Below are 15,864 nucleotides of genomic sequence, written 5' to 3'. Positions count from 1 at the left end.
GGATTAGGGCCCAGCCCCGATGATTTCATCTTAACTCAATCATCTGCAAAGACCCTATTTCCACATTCACAGGTCCTGGAGGATAAGACTGCAACATCTATTTGGAGGAACACAATTCAGCCCATAACAGGCAGTGTGACAGGGTACAGTCCATTTAAGTGTCAGTTTTTATGAAAAACAGGAAGCGTTTTCCCACCTCTCTCCTCCCACCCAGTGCATTAAAATATTTTTATGACGACTAGAGTTGCCCGGCTCAGAGGAGCCTCTAAGGCTTGGTTTTCTGAACTTAAGGACAGCCCTTCCCTAGGGGCCTCTAAGTGTTTGTTGACCAAGTGCAGACCTTCACCTTGCATCCAAGGGCTCTCTGCACATCCCTCTAGGTGTGGGCTGTGTGTGCAGTGCATTTCAGCATTGATTTTATCCCTAAGAAACCCCCCGCCCTCTGGTGCATTTAAGTGTTTGCTTCCCAAATATTAGACTTTACTCCATATCAGTCAGGGTTCTCCAGAGAAACAGAACCAACAGGGTGCGTGTGTGTGTGTGTGTGTGTGTGTGTGTAGATTCATTTTAAGGAACTGGCTCATGCGATTGTGGGGGCTGGCAAATCCAAAGTCTGTAAGACAGGCCGGAAACTCAGACAGGCTTTCTATGCTGCAGTCTTAAGACAGAATTTCTTCTTTTCTGGGAAACCTCAGTTTTTGCTCTTAAGGCCTTCAACTGATTGGATGAGGCCCACCACATGATCTAGGATAATCTCCTTTACTTGAAGTCAATGGATTGTAGATGTTAATCAGGTCTACAAAATACCTTCACAGCAACACCTAGACTGGTGTTTGACCCAACAATTGGGCACTGTAGCCTGACCAAGAGGACACATGAAATCTAACCATCACATGCTCCTTACAAGGAAGTGCTCACTGGAGGGAAGATCGCAATCTGTGTTTGAGAAAGCCTCCTCCCCTTCAGTGCAGTTCAGTGCTCACCGCTGGCTAGTTGTCACCTGCTCAGGTTCATCTGTTTGGCTGTAGAGTAACAGGGTGGGAGGAGGTGTGTCTGGTGCGTTCAAGTATTGCTGTTGTGATCACTTGTAAAATGCCCCACCTGGTGCATATGAGGGTTGTTGGCACATTCTTAGAAATCGCCTCTCTGCATTGGCGTCTTTGTCCGTAGATAACTGAGGTGGGTGGGGAGGGAGGCCATGCAGTGCCTCTAAGCACGGGTTCTCTGAGCACTGAGAGATGTTCCTCCTGGGCACAAAGTAGGGATGCACTTCCCTGCCCACTAGAGGTTAGATGTGCCTCAAGTGTGAGCAGAAGTTCCTTCCAGGTGGAAGCTTCTGAGAGCCAGTGTGAGAGCGCCACGCTCTTCCTCGTCCCCCTCCCATGGTCACTGGCAGTATTTCAGGCAAGGTCTTTCCAGCCTGGGTCCCAGAAAAATTAGCTGGGGCCCAGAATAAGGATGATGCAAATAGAAGCCTCAGCCAAGCCTCGATGCACACACAGCGAGACAGAAAAACAAACGCTGTTGCTGTAACAACCAGGGCTTCAGGGCTTATTGTTTCCACGGCCCAGTGTGGCCTCTCTGGCTGATGCAATTGCCTGTGGAGAGGGGACCTGGATGGCGGGGGCTGGTCACTGTATACCCTTTTGCTCTTCTGAATTTTCGTGAAGGGTCTTACCTATTTTTTTACAAGAAAGTTTAAATTTAGAGGTAAAGGGCACAGCCTTTGGCTGCCATTGCCCTTACTGAGCATATGCCCAGGAGCGAGCGAGAGATGGGAGACAGAGTTCCGTTCCTCTGTGAGCTGAACGCCAGGGCTCACATGTACGTCTTTTTCATTCAGTATGGCCCGTCCATGCTGGGCAACGACTTCATTTGTGTTCCACCAGGAAGAGAGCAATCTGAGCCACATACACCGGGCTTCGGTAGGGCAAGTCAAGGATAAGGTTTGATGTAAGCATTTCTGCCCTTGTAACCTAACACTTGCTCAATTTGCAACTCCTCCGTGTCGATAAATACAGCCTCTGTGCAGCTATTCTGTTGTTGTTGTTGTTGTTGCCAATCTTCCTCTTTTTGCTGAGGAAGATTGGCCCTGGGCTAACATCTGTGCCCATCTTCCTCTACTTTATATGTGAGACGCCTGCCACAGCATGGCTTCTTTGATAAGTGATGCATAGGTCTGCACCCGGGATCCAAATCTGTGAACCCCAGGCCACTGAGGCAGAGCGCGAGAACTTAACCACTACACCAATGGCCCCTGTGCAGCTATTCTTAATGTGCATTTGATGGGGCGGCTTGCAAACTTCTGAAATCTACACCAGATGTTGTGTGCACATGCTTTTTTTTTTTCTTCTTCACTCTTTTACTTTATATTTTGAAATCATTTCAAACTTGCAGAACAGTTACAAGAACAAGTCAAAGAACTCCTGGATCCCTTTTGCAATTCGCCAGTGGTTAACATTCCACCACACTGTTTTATGGCTTTCTTCCCATATAAATATTCTCTGTTTATTTTTTAGAGGCATTTGAGCGTAAGTTGCATACCTCATCACCCTTTACCCCTAAGGGACATTTCTGAAGAACGAGGACATGCTTTTACACAGCCACAGTAGAAGTACCAAAGTCAAGAACTTAACACTGACCAAGCTCATGTTCAGGTTTCACCACCTGTCCCAATACCGTCCTTGGGAGCAGTTTTTGTGTCAGTCCCTGCTACCCTGGGATTAAGCGCTACATCTGGTCATCGTGTCTTTCGAGGCTCCTCCAACTTGAAGAGTTCCTCGATCTTTATCTGGCCGCTGACGGTTTTGGAGTCCGGGCAGCCCATTTTGTAGCATGTCCCTACACCTGGAGCTGATGTGTCCTGTGATTAGATCTGGGCTATGTGTGTTTGGCGGGAGCAGCGCAGAAGCGATGCTGACTTCTCAGCGCATCGGCGGCAGGAGGCCCGTCCTCTCTACCAGCACCGGGACTGGGGATATCAGCCCTGACCCCTTGGCCAGGGCACCGGGAAGGTGCTGTTCCCCCACTGTGTAAACAAGAAGTACCTCGCCGGGAGACAGGTTGACACTTCGTAGATATCTTGTTCCTCCTCAAACTTTCAGCTTCCATGGGTGATTCTCTTGCCTGAATCACTGATTATCATGGTGCTTGCCCAATGACAATTTTCTAACTTCACCATCCCTCTGGCATTTATTAGTTAGCATTTTCCTGTGCTTTTTTGGGAGAAGAGGATCCAGTACCTTCATCGTATTCTTTGAGACACCAATGATTCCAACAACAAATTCACCATAATTTTCAACAGCAATGGAGTATTCTATACTCTTCAGACGCATGGAGGCAGCATGATTTTCATTCCAGTCCCTACCAGCACACATTTGGGATTTTCCCATTTTTCACTACTATAAACAATACTTTGAGGAACATCTTTTTGCATGCCACTTGGTGCACTCACTCACTTACTTTTCCCTAGGATGAGCTCCCAGGGTGTGAATGTCTGGGTCAGGGGGCTGGTGTGTTTTGAAGACTTTTGCTACACAACGCCAAGCTGCAATCCTGAAAATCTTGCCAAGTCCACGTGTGTGAGAACGTTCGCGTGCTCCCACCCTCACCAGCACTGGGCGTGATTCTGTTTAACCTTGGTGTGCGTCAGAGAGGTCAGTTTACAGTCATGAAAAGCAGCCCCCAGGGCACTCAAGTGTGTTTTTATACAACATGAAGTCTGCCCTGCTTTCCAGGGTTTGTGGGGCAGGGAAAGAGCCAGGCGACGCGTTTGGTTGCTAGTGTGTCTGTCACTGGAGGGAGCATCTGACCCATTGAGGGCATATTTACCGATCACTGAGGCCCCGTCCCACCCAGCAGAGCTCTAACTTCTGCTCCGGGGCACAAAAGAAGGCAGCTCTTGTTAATTACCTCCCTCAGCACATGCGGAGGACGTGCTTAGAAACAGTAAGGCCACTGAGGGGCAGAGGACCTGCTAGCAACCACAGACAGTGGACTCTGAAATGAAGGTGGAGGCATTTACCCACGAAAAGATGCTCGGCCTCGCTGGGAAGAAAGGAAACCCAAAAGAAAGGCAAGGTCTCTTTGTTTGCCCAGGACTGGCATCTATTCTGAAGATGGCTCATATTCAGGCTTATTCCTGCATCAGGACACTGATATCGGCTCCTTCCTCTGCCTGGAACGGTCTTCTCCTCTGGATTTCCACAAAACTGGCTCCCTCAAGATTTAAAGATTCCTTTAAATCTTGATTCAAATGTCGCCTTCTTGACGAAGTTCTGTCTACCCTGACCACCCATCTAAAATTCCCTCCCCGCCATGTTCTGGAACCTCCTCACTTGCTCTAATTCTCATAGTAATTAATATCATTGGACACTACCAACTTCTCTTACCTATTAGCCCAGGGCTGTCCCAGCATTAGCACTGAGTCCTGCATCCGGTCCAACCAGGACGGCTGGCCGTGCTGGTTGTGGTGTATGGGGTTTATTACCTGTCTCCCCACCAGAACGGAAGCCCCAGGAAGGCAATGTTTTGCTTCTTGTCAGTTACTGATGTATCGTGCACCTAGAACAGCGCCTGGCAAACAGTTGGTACTACATAAACGCTTGTTGAATGAACGGGTGAGATCCTGATGGTGGGAATCCAAATGACTAGAACCTGCCAAGGGCCAGTTGGCATGTACTGTTTGATCTTGCCACTCCACTTCTAGGAATTTCTCCTTCAGAATAGCTCACAGTTGGGGCCGGCCAGTGGCGCAAGCGGTTAAGTGCGCGCGCTCCGCTGCGGCGGCCCGGGGTTCGCCGCTTCGGATCCCGGGCACGCACCGCTTGTTAAAGCCATGCTGTGGCGGCGTCCCATATAAAGTGGAGGAAGATGGGCACAGATGTTAGCCCAGGGTCGGTCTTCCTCAGCAAAAAAAGAGGAGGATTGGCATCGGATGTTAGCTCAGGGCTGGTCCTCCTCACAAGAAAAAAAAACAGAATAGCTCACAGCTGTGCCCAAACATAAACGCTCGAGGATGCTCACTGCAGCTTCTAGACACAGGCTGGACCTGGCGTCAAGGCCCTTCAGTCGGAGAATGCTGGAAACTCTGGGGCGTTCCTATGAAGGAACGCGGCACAGCAGCTGACCACGCGCACTGCCGAGGCAGGATGTGTGGGGATGTGACGAGTACGTGTCCGTGGGGGATACCTGAGGGGATGCGAACATGAGGGAAGAGAGGGCTAGAGCCACACCCCTGCTTTTAGCACTTCCGCAACCACATGAATTTCCCTCCAAGCACATGTTTCTTTCATAATTTAATACAAATGAACAGGAGAAATGAAGATTAATTTCTGATGCTAGAATTCAAGCTGAAAGGACAATTTGGGTTCATCGTACCAAAAGAAGTTCCTAGATCATCAGTATTTAGCAAAGGAAGCCCCCCACTCCGTCCCCACTCCTCCCCACTGCCCGTGCCCCGCCAATTCCACTCTCCTAAACTGACTCAGAAGGCCCATTGCTAGGCCACCTCCTGATGAGTTCTCAGATCCGTCCCCTTCTCTCCAACAGCCATGGCCACCACCCTCGCCCAAGCCACACCAACTGGGTGCTGGATTTGCTGCTCAGGGCCTCCAGGCCAGTCTCTACCCAGCAGCCCCGAGCTAGAGTCTCAATGTGAGTACCAAATCCACTCACACCTCCTGACCAATGTCCTCACTGGCTCCCTAGGGCTCTGCCCACCGCTCCAGCTCAGCTCGGAACATTCTTCTCTCTCTCCCCCGTCCCCCCATCTCTGGCCTTCATTCAGTTCCTCCCATAACGGCTTTATTGAGATGTAACTCACATACCGTACATACAACTCACCAATGTAAAGTGTACGATTCAATGGTTTTTAGTATATTCAGAGAGTTGTGCACCATCATCACAATTTTAGAGTATTTTCATCACCCCCAAAAGAAAATCCGTACTCATTAGCAATCACCTCGCTATCCCCCACTCCACCCCCCAGCCCTAGGCAATTACTAATCTACTTTCTATCCACATGGATACGCCTCTTCTGGACATTTCATATAAATGGAATCATACAGTATGTGGTCCTTTGTGGCCTCTTTCCCTCAGCATCATGTTTTTGAGGTTCATCCATGTTGTAACATGTAAAAGTACTTCATTCCTTGCTATGGCCATATAATATTCCATGGTTTACCCACTCGTCAGTTGATGAACATTTGGGCTACTGTGAATAACGCTGTTATGAACATTTGTGTATGAGTCTGTGTGTGGACATACATTTTCATTTCTCTGGGGTACATACCTCGGAGTGGGATTGCTGGGTCTTATGGTAACTCTATGTTTAACCATTTGGGGAACTGCCAGACTGGTTTCCAAAGCAGCTGCACCATTTTTCATTCCCATGGGCTTTGTGTGAGGATTCTGACTTCTCCACACCCTCCCCAATGCTTGTTATTATCTTTGATTATAGCCACCCTGGTAGCGTGAAGTGGGATCTCATCGTGGTTTTGATTTGCATTTTCCTGATGGCTAATGATGTTGAGCATCGTATTGATGTTGATCTTGAGCAGCACCTTGAAGGCCCTGCGTGATACCCCCTCCCCAACCCCAGACCACACACACCTCTCTGACCTCACTCCCCCATACCCGCCCCCTCTCTCCTTCTGTTCCAGCCACAGTGGCCTCCCTGCAGTTCCTCGAGTGTGCTAGGCCCTGCTCCAGCTCTTCCCACTGCCAGGAATGCTCTTCCTCTGATAAGCACATAGATCATTTACTCCCTTCCTTCAAACTTGGGTTCAAATGACATCTGCTCGGAGAGGCCTACCCTGGCCACCCGGATTAAAATTCACCATGGCATCAGCACAACCTGGCACCCGAGCCCCTCCCCTGCTCTGCTTTTCTCTTTTCCACAGCACTCGGTCCCTTCTGACATATCATGTATTTTATTTATTTTTTATATTTTGTTTTTATGTCTGCCTTCCCCCACCACAGTAAGCCCCACAAGGGCAAAGACCTCTGTCTGTTCTCTGACGTACCCCAAGCGCCAGAATGGTGCCTAACACATAGTAGGTGGTCAAGAAACACTTACTGAATGAATGAACATCCTCGATCTGTCAGGCACCCTGCTGGGGCCGAGGACAGAGTCCCCGCTCTCCTGGGGCTGATCTAGTCAGGGGAGACAGAGACACGTAAGCAAGCAAGTAATCACAAATTCTGATGGACCAGGAAGATCAAAGATGGTCAAGGGAACAAGCGAGGGAGTGGAGGCAAGGGAGCCGCCCTGAGATGCAACAATTTAAGGTGAGCCCAGCCAGTGAGGAGGACAGAAGAAGGGGTAGGAAGCTCTCCAGGCACAGGGGACTCCCGCTCGCACGTCCTCAGGTGAGACAGAGCTTGGCTTATACGGGACAGATGGAAAGGCCAGGGGGGCTCAAGGAGAGTGTGCTTATGGACCTCATGGGAATGTGGGGTTTACTCAAAATGTAGCGGGGAGGAGGGCTCCTGAAAGGTTTCTAGCAAGAGTGGGGCATGTCAGGATTCCAGGGGTCAGTAAACGGCCTCCCTGAGGGCCATCTCCGGCCACTGCCTGTTTTTGTAGACGAAGTCTGACTGGAACACAGCCACCCCCCTTCCTCGGCAAATATCATGCAGGCTGCCCCTGGGGCAGAGCAGCAGAACTGAGCCGGCTGGGACAGAGACTGGTGGCCCCCAAAGTTGGAAACTTTTACTCAAAAAGTGTGCCAACGCCAATTTTTAGGCGACTGTTCAGTGAGTAGGCGATCCCCTCCCTCTCCCTCACACCAGGTCATGTTGATTTCACCAAACCCCATCACTCTCCCCCCCTCACCGCCACCAACCTGCTCGGAGCCGCCATCATCCCCACCCGGATGGCTGCAGTCACCTCCTCACGGGCCACTCTGTTCCTGCCCTAAGTCAGATGGAGTCACGTCCTGTTCAAAGCCTTCAGCGGCTCCCCCTTGATGGAAGAAAAGAACACACTGCTCATCATGGCCCGGGTGTGTGATATAACCACCGCTCCCCCTTCCCTCTCTGACCTCAGTGCCTTCCACATGCCCGGCTCACTCTGACCTGGCCTTGCTGGCTTCCAGGTGGTGCCTGACACACACCAAGCACCATCCCCTCCCCAGGCCTTTGCACCTGCTGTTCACTTTTCTCAGAATGTTTTTCCCATAGACATGAGCCTTCCCAGAGAGGCCTTCCCTGCCCAGCCAAGGTCCAACAGCAGCCACCACTGCTCCCTTTCTCTCTCTCTGGCCCTAATTTACTGTTCTTCGACGTCTTTATCACTGGCCGACATGACAGTATATACTTACTTCCTGACTGTCTGGCTCCCTCAAAGGATGTAAGCTCCATGAGAGCAGTTTTGTCCCTTTTACTCTTTGCCGTATCCCCACAGCATCCTCCTGCCACATGGTAGGTGCTCAAAACCCAAAAATGTCATTGAATGAACACAGGTGTCCAGAGGGGAATCCTAACAACATCCACCTGACAGGGCTGTTGCAAGGACTAAGCGAGATCAAGCACGCAAAGGAACTAGAACAGTGCCTGGCACACAGCAGGCACCTAATAAATAATAACCATCATTATCATCATCTTTATGTCTGTCGGGTGGGTTTGGAGATAGAGCTTGACTACCACGTCTGCCTTGTCCCGGTGGGGGGACCCTGGGCAAGCCACCAGACCCGCCTCTTCCTTCAGTGTTCTTGTCCCTTAAATGGGCTGGAATCATCTGCCCCCAGCGGGCTAAGGTTCATGATCTGGTGTGAGAGCTGCCCGCACCGCCAATGCTCCACAAACTCTCGTTATTACTAGACTGCAAGGCTGTGGGCACCTTTTACACCTTCCCGCCTCCTGTTCCAGCAGCTGAGGCCCCAGGAGGGGACGCTGGTAGCCACCGGTCTTTTCAGGACACTGTGGCCAAGCTGGACCGGACTTGGCTGAGCTGAGAGGGGCCCAGAGGACCCCATGAGGCCACTTCCGCTTCCGGTCCGCCTCCTCTCTTGGCATCTAGTCAGGGCCGGCCCAGGGAGCTCCGGCTCGTTTAGGGGAAAAGCCGGGCCCAGTTTACTAACTGAAGCCTGAGACCACTGTGTGTCCACTTCCCAGACAGGGAAAGTGAGTGCCAGTGAGGGCCTGGCCAGCCGGAGGCCGCGGGTCAATCACAGGCAGGGCCGTGCCCTGACGAAGGCCTGGGGACTGTTCCTTCTTCCTTCTCGGTCATCACGAGGGATCCCAGCCCCCACTTCCCACAGGAGGAAACTGAGGCCCGGCGTCGTGACTGAGGCCTGGCCGGGGTCAGAGGTCACACATTTGAAGGCCAGGGGTCCACGCCTTCGAGGCCGTGCTGACTGGTCTTTGAACTTCTGCAATCCAGGACGCAGGTCACAGGTCATACCCAGCACAAAATGGCGCCTCGTAGAAAATTTAGATCGATTCTCAGCGCCCACCTCCCCGCCACCGGCTGAGGAGGGGGCGCGGGAGGCAGTGTATACCTTATTTGCATATACAAAAACCAACGAATTTCGTTGGCTGCGATCTGCTTGGCCCGCGCTAAGCAGGGCCCCCATTGGTCGCTCTCCATTGCTCCCGCCCTCTGTCACCCTTCTCTGGCAAGGATTGGCCCGTGCGAGTCTCGTTACGCCATTCCACGATTGCGCATCCCTATTGGCCAGAGTGCCTTCCATCATCCGTTTAAAACCCCCAAGTCCCGCCTCCTCTCGCCCCGCCCAGGCTCCCAGGCCGACCGTTAGTCGCGTGCGCGACTTCCTGAGCATCAGGGCGCGCGCGCGTACCGGGCCGTGGCGGCGTCTCATTCAAACAGCCCAATCAGCGGTCGCGTCACCTCTCCCATCGCTTTCCACTCTACTGCCCCTTCTCAGCCCCTCCATTCTCCGGGGCCCCCTTTCCGACCCCCGCGTGCCCCCATTGGCCGACCCGCCGCGCGCCCCCTCCCCAACTTTTCCCGCTTCTGCCCATAGCTTGCAGAAAGGGAGCGAGCGCGTCGATAGCCCAGGACCTTGCGCGCTGACGTCACGGGTCGAGGCGCGGCGCTCTGGGGCCGCAGCGGGGCGTGGCCTGCGGGTGGCTATAAAGAGGTGTCGGTGGGCGCGCGGCCGGCTCAGTGCGGCCGAGCGCCTGGGGCGGGTAGATTTCTGAGCGCGGTGCCCTGCGGGCGTCGGAGGCAGCGGGGAGCCGAGCAGGGCCGCCGGGGCCTCGCTAGGGCCGCAGCGGCAGTAGTTGGGCCCCCCGCCCCGGCCGGCGGCCCGGAGAGCACAGGAAGGGGGCCGGGGGGACCCGCCCCCGACCGGCCGCAGTCATGGTGAGCGCGGCAGCCAGGCCCGGGAGGGGCCGTCGGGGGCGCTCCTGGAGAAGGAGGCGGGGTCTCAGGAGCCTCGCGCGGGCGGCCTGGGGGTTTGGAGGGCCCGCATGGGGGTCCTGGGCTGGGGATGGACCCAAGGGCCTTCCTGGAGGCGGTGCGGGAGGGGAAGGCCCGGCTGAGCTCCGGGGAGGGCTCCGGGCTTTGTGGCCCGCCTGTGGGTTTTCCGGGAGTAAGGACGCTCCGCCGCCATCTCCAGGCCCCAGCTGGGGTTTCCAGGATTTTTTTGTCAAGGTTAGGTGGGGAAGGGGACCACGCCAGGCGTCTGTATACCCAGAATCATCGGTGGCCCATGCGGTGCTACGAGCGGGCTTTGGGGGCTTCTAGGAAGGTGGAGCTATCTGCAAGCTCCCTCAGATGTGCCCCCATTTCTGGTGGGAGATCAGCCTGGCAGGGCCACCTGAAGCGTCCTGAGTGGGGGGTCTGGGAACACAGGCATGATTGACAGCCTGAGACTGCAGAGTCAAGACTAGGGCGGCCACCGCATCCTGGATCCTGCCAGAGGCCTGGGCTCTGCTAGCCGCTCACTCCCTTCTCTCCTGCGCCCAGAACTCCAACGTGGAGAACCTGCCCCCCCACATCATCCGCTTGGTGTACAAGGAGGTGACGACGCTGACAGCTGACCCGCCTGATGGCATCAAGGTCTTTCCCAACGAGGAGGACCTCACGGACCTGCAGGTCACCATCGAGGGCCCTGGTGAGTGTGGGAACCAAACAGGAAGAGGTGCGCTTCCTAGATTCCGTGTCATCCTTAGAGCAAGAAGAGGAAGCCCCCATTATAAGCCGGACTCTGCCAGGGGCTGGGGACGCAGTGGTGGACAGGACAGCGCACCTCTTACTCCCGTGGTGCTTGAGTCTGCACTGCAGGACACTACAAATGACAAGTAATTGTGTCTACTTTTCCTGTAAATGTGAGAGAATCCTGGTTGCCCAGAAATCATATGAAGGGGGCCTTACCTGGGTTTGGGGGGAGGCTGTCATTTACACGTTCCCTCAGGTAGGAATTAAATGGGAGTGGGAAGAGGGTGCTGGATGGGAACAGTGTCAGCAAAGGCTTGGAGGATGGGCCACACTGTCTCAGACTCCGTCTTGCTGTTGGCGTCGGGGACATAGCAAACAAGCCAGATGCAGCCTGCGGAGAGATGACAATCAAATATTAGACTGGAGAGCATTTAATCATGCAGAGATTTAGTGTGTTGTTCCACATGCACTATGTTTTTGCTATTCATTGAATTTCTACAAAGTAAGCCAAGTTGTAACAAGAAGGGCCTAGTCTGGAGTGGGGTCAGGCACGGGGGTGGGGTGGGTCAGGGAAGGCTTCCTGAGATGGTGACAGTTATGGTGATTTACGCCCTGATGGGGTGGGGCGGTGGGGATCCTGACAGGCCCTTGGCAGGTGCAGTACGAGCAGAAAGATAAAAAGACTGGTGAAGGCTTTAGGAAGCAGGTATTTGTGCGCTTGTAGGTCTCTCTCCAAGGAGTTTGCGAAGGGAGCCGTTGGTAGGTTTACAGCAGGTGTCATAGGTCGCTTTGGAGTTCCTTTAACTTCAGTGGGGTGAAGGGAGGGTGGAAGCTGGAGGCTGGTGTGGAAGCCGTCCACCACTGCTGGCATCTGGTTCGGCTGAACTTGGAGGTGGGCTCAGATTCAGGAGGGGCCGTGGAGGTCGGCTGCCCAGGCTACTGATGGGTTGGATGTGGGGCCTGGGGCATGAGGGACAGCCATGGGTCTGGAACGGCTCCACAGTACCTTGACCTGAGCAAGTGGGTGAATGAGAGCACTGCTTACTGTGGCAGGGAAGACCATGGAGTTGACAGAACTGTCCCCTCATTTGCCCACGAGGCTTCCAGGTAGATGTTTTGCCGGGAAGATAAGTGGGTGCGAGTATCTGTGCCTCTTGGGAAGGGGACGCAACTGGGGCCTTCATGTGGGAGAGAAGAGGCATCCAGGGGTGGAGAACAGGGCTTGGTGGTGACACAAGTCAGGGGGTTAACTCTGTGATGGTGGTGGGGTGTTCCTGCAGTCCCCTGGGAGCCTAGCCCTGTCCTACTCTCAAGAATCCCCCAGGGAGCCATCCCCGTGGCGTAGCGCTCTGCTTCCGTGGCCTGGGGTTTGCAGGTTCAGATCCTGGGCGCGGACCTACGCACTGCTCATCAAACCATGCTGTGGCAGTATCCCACATACAAAATAGAGGAAGATTGGCATAGGGACCGTCTTCCTCACCAAAAAAAAAAAAAAAAAAGAATCCACCAGTCTGATGGAGGAGGCAGCAGGGCACTTGCCTCATAGACCGGGCTTTGGGGTTTTGCAGGATACCTAGGAGTCCTGGACCTCCTGACTCAATCCACCCTCTCTGCTTTCCAGAGGGTACCCCATACGCTGGAGGCCTCTTCCGCATGAAACTCCTGCTGGGGAAGGACTTTCCTGCCTCCCCACCCAAGGGCTACTTCTTGACCAAGATCTTCCACCCCAACGTGGGCGCCAACGGTGAGATCTGCGTCAACGTGCTCAAGAGGGACTGGACAGCTGAGCTGGGCATCCGGCACGTGCTGCTGGTGAGTTCGGGGTGGGCCCGGGCCGCCTCCCCCCGGGCATCCCAGTGATGTCCGAGCCGCAGTGTGTTCTTTCTTTGTTAAAATCAACTCTGAAGTGACTGGGGGCTACCATGTAAAAATCCAGGCTTCCGGCTCTTTTGGAAAATCCTGGAAGGATTGGCTGTGCAGGGCCTGGGCGCCTGGGCACCTGTGCCGTGGAACAGGTGATGGGTTTATATAGCGGGGTGGGGGGTGATTTTCTGACAGCTACAGGTCGAGCAGCTGGTGAGGAGCTTTTAAGGTACAATTTATGGTATCAGGATTTGCCGTTCTAAAGTGAACAGGTCATTGGTTAATCAGCAGTCACAAAGCTTCCACAACCAGCCCCACTGTCATTCCAGAGTATTTTCATAAGCCATTGTTTCTCAATTAGGTGTGATTTTTGTCCCACTGGGGACGCTTTTAATTATCACAGCTGGGGGTGCTGCCATCGTCTGGTGGGTGGAGCCCTGGGATGCTGCTCGGCATCCTGCAGTGCCAGGACAGCCCCACAGAAAGTGATGCGGGCCCAATGGCAGTCGAGCCGAGGTGGAGACGGCCTGGACTATGCCAGTGCCCCAAGGTCCCCACACGCCACTTAGGGCGTTTAGGTCACCTGCTCCCTCGCCACTCCTCTCACAAGTTAAAAAAATTTTTTATTTTTTAAAACTGAGTTTCTAATGAGCCCCTGGGGCAGACGGTAGGGAGGACGGAGACTTGGGGTTTCCTGCAGGGCACAGGGGAGGACTGAGTTCCAAGGTAAACAGACCCCAAACCTCTCCCTCCTCTCCCTGGAGTGATGGTGGTGCCAGGGCACACGGGAGACGAGCTCACAGAGTAACCCCGAGTGGCCCCAGTGGTCCCCAGGGCCCGTGGTGCAGGGCCTGTGTCAGGCTCAGCCGTGAGGCAGCTGCGGGAAGGGCAGCCAGGCCTCCTGTTGTGGGGAGCAGTGGTCAGAATTAGGGAGCCATCCGGGTCCCTGATCATCATCAGTGATGTCTGCTGGGCAGGTGCTCTGCATGTGTCACAACAGCCCCAGTTTACAGGCGAGAGGGCGTGTCACCTGCTCAAGGCTGGGCACATTCTGGGGTGTTCTGGGTTCCCTTGTAGAATGAAAGTGCAGATGGGGAGGGGCCGGCCCCGTGGCTTAGTGGTTAAGCGCGTGCGCTCCGCTGCTGGTGGCCTGGGTTCGGATCCCGGGCGCGCACCAACGCACCACTTCTCCGGCCATGCTAAAGCCGAGTCCCACATACAGCAACTAGAAGGATGTGCAACTGTGACATACAACTATCTACTGGGGCTTTGGGGGGAAAAATAAATAAATAAAAAATTAAAAAAAAAGAAAGTGCAGATGGGGCAGACATGGCTTAGGGCCCACTGCTGGTTTGTGCAGGCCCACCTCAGGATCCCTCTGGGGCTGCTGGTCGCACCTCTGAGATACGGAATTCATGCCTTCTTGGCCTCAGTTTACCCCTCAGTTAAATCTGGCTCATGAAGGGGTGTTGAGGACTCGCTCCCTTCCTAGACTGCCCTATGGATGTCCCTCAGGCGCCAGTCCCTCTTTATCCCTGTCCTGGAGCCTTTCTCTTGGGTGTGGCCCACCCAGCCAGAGTCTGGCTCTGCACTTGGATTCCTGTTAAACCAGGGTTGGCTCCAGGTTTGTGCATCTTACTGTCACATCCTGGGGAGATGGAGCTTTGGAGCCCAGCCGGCCCGGGTGTGAGTTCCTAAGCTGTCCCCTCGCTTCTTGAGTGACCTTGGGCAAGTCGGTCCCTCCCCAGTCCAGGTCTCGTCTCCGGTGCCGTGGGCCTGCGCAGTGACACAGCACAGGTGAAGGATGTGGGTGTGGGCTGGGCCAGCGTCCCGTCTGGGGGCCTGTGGGAGGCCTGGCCGCCTGACCTGGGCCCTCTCCCCGCAGACCATCAAGTGCCTGCTGATCCACCCCAACCCCGAGTCTGCCCTGAACGAGGAGGCGGGCCGCCTGCTCCTGGAGAACTACGAGGAGTACGCCGCGCGCGCCCGCCTGCTCACCGAGATCCACGGCGGCGCCGGCGGGCCCAGCGGCCGGAGGGCTGAGGCCGGCCGGGCCCTGGCCAGCGCGGCTGCGGCCTCCTCCCCTGACCCTGTGGCCCCCGGGGGCCCGGGAGGGGCTGAGGGGCCCATGGCCAAGAAGCACGCGGGCGAGCGCGATAAGAAGCTGGCGGCCAAGAGAAAGACGGACAAGAAGCGGGCGCTGCGGCGGCTGTAGCGGGCTCTTCTCCCTCCCCACCCGACCTGACTCTGTCTCTAAGTTATTTAAATTATGGCTGGGGTGGGGGAGGGCGTGGGGCACTGGGACCTGGATGTGTTTTTCTAAATAAAGTTGGAAAAGCAGCTGCTGTGCCTTGCAGACGCCCCAGGACCCCCCGCCACGCTGCCCCCCCCCACGTGCAGGCTGCAGCGCTGCTCTGTCCTCCCGGTTGAGGTCTGGGGCACCCCTGTCTGAGCTGTGCGGTGGGGGAGTCTGGAGTCATTCCCAGTCTGAAATGGGGGTTGGGGGGGGCCTGGGGCCTGCTCTTGATGGCTCCTGCCCTTGTTCTCTCCTGAAACAAGTGTGGCTTGGCAGTGTCCCTTCTGCCCAGAATGGCCAGGTGACGGTGTGAGGACCCTGCTCTTGGCCTGTCTGTCTGTCCTGGGCAGTTGAGGTTCTGTGCCTTCATGGCACCCAGTCCAGCTCCGGCCTCAAGATTGGTCTTTCCCTCTGGGCTTGTTCCGTGTGTATGTCTGCGTCAATCACAAACCCCGGGGCTGAAACGACTGCCGTCTCACAGCTTCTGTTGTTGGGCCATGTGGGCATGGTGAGCCGGTGACTCTGCTCAGGTTTCACAGTGGAAGTCGAGGTACCTGCTGGGCCATGTTCCTCTTGG

At 54.8% G+C, this 15,864-nt stretch overlaps 1 protein-coding gene and 1 long non-coding RNA gene across 3 annotated transcripts; one reads left to right on the top strand and one right to left on the bottom strand.

Moving 5' to 3' along the window:
- Positions 1-4,946: 4,946 nt before the first annotated feature.
- Positions 4,947-9,509, bottom strand: LOC131397446 (uncharacterized). 2 transcript variants are annotated; one of them, XR_009216767.1, is made up of 4 exons: positions 8,325-9,509; positions 7,848-7,966; positions 7,079-7,155; positions 4,947-5,190 (listed from the first exon to the last, which is right to left on the bottom strand). It is a non-coding gene; the product is annotated as an uncharacterized LOC131397446 (long non-coding RNA). The 2 variants fall into 2 exon arrangements; XR_009216766.1 differs by having other exon boundaries at positions 8,843-9,507.
- A 629-nt stretch (positions 9,510-10,138) lies between these two features.
- UBE2S (ubiquitin conjugating enzyme E2 S) lies at positions 10,139-15,331 on the top strand. The gene is made up of 4 exons (XM_058530318.1): positions 10,139-10,330; positions 10,937-11,084; positions 12,750-12,940; positions 14,877-15,331. The coding sequence occupies exons 1-4, from the start codon at positions 10,328-10,330 to the stop codon at positions 15,204-15,206; spliced, it is 672 nt and encodes a 223-aa protein (XP_058386301.1). The 5' UTR covers positions 10,139-10,327; the 3' UTR covers positions 15,207-15,331.
- The last annotated feature ends 533 nt before the right edge of the window (positions 15,332-15,864 follow it).

The sequence above is a fragment of the Diceros bicornis genome, chromosome 34 (assembly GCF_020826845.1).
Source record: "Diceros bicornis minor isolate mBicDic1 chromosome 34, mDicBic1.mat.cur, whole genome shotgun sequence".
In the NCBI taxonomy this organism is placed as follows: domain Eukaryota; kingdom Metazoa; phylum Chordata; class Mammalia; order Perissodactyla; family Rhinocerotidae; genus Diceros; species Diceros bicornis.
The sequence above is the reverse complement of the archived record's forward strand: the minus strand, read 5'-3'. Positions and strand labels throughout refer to the sequence as shown.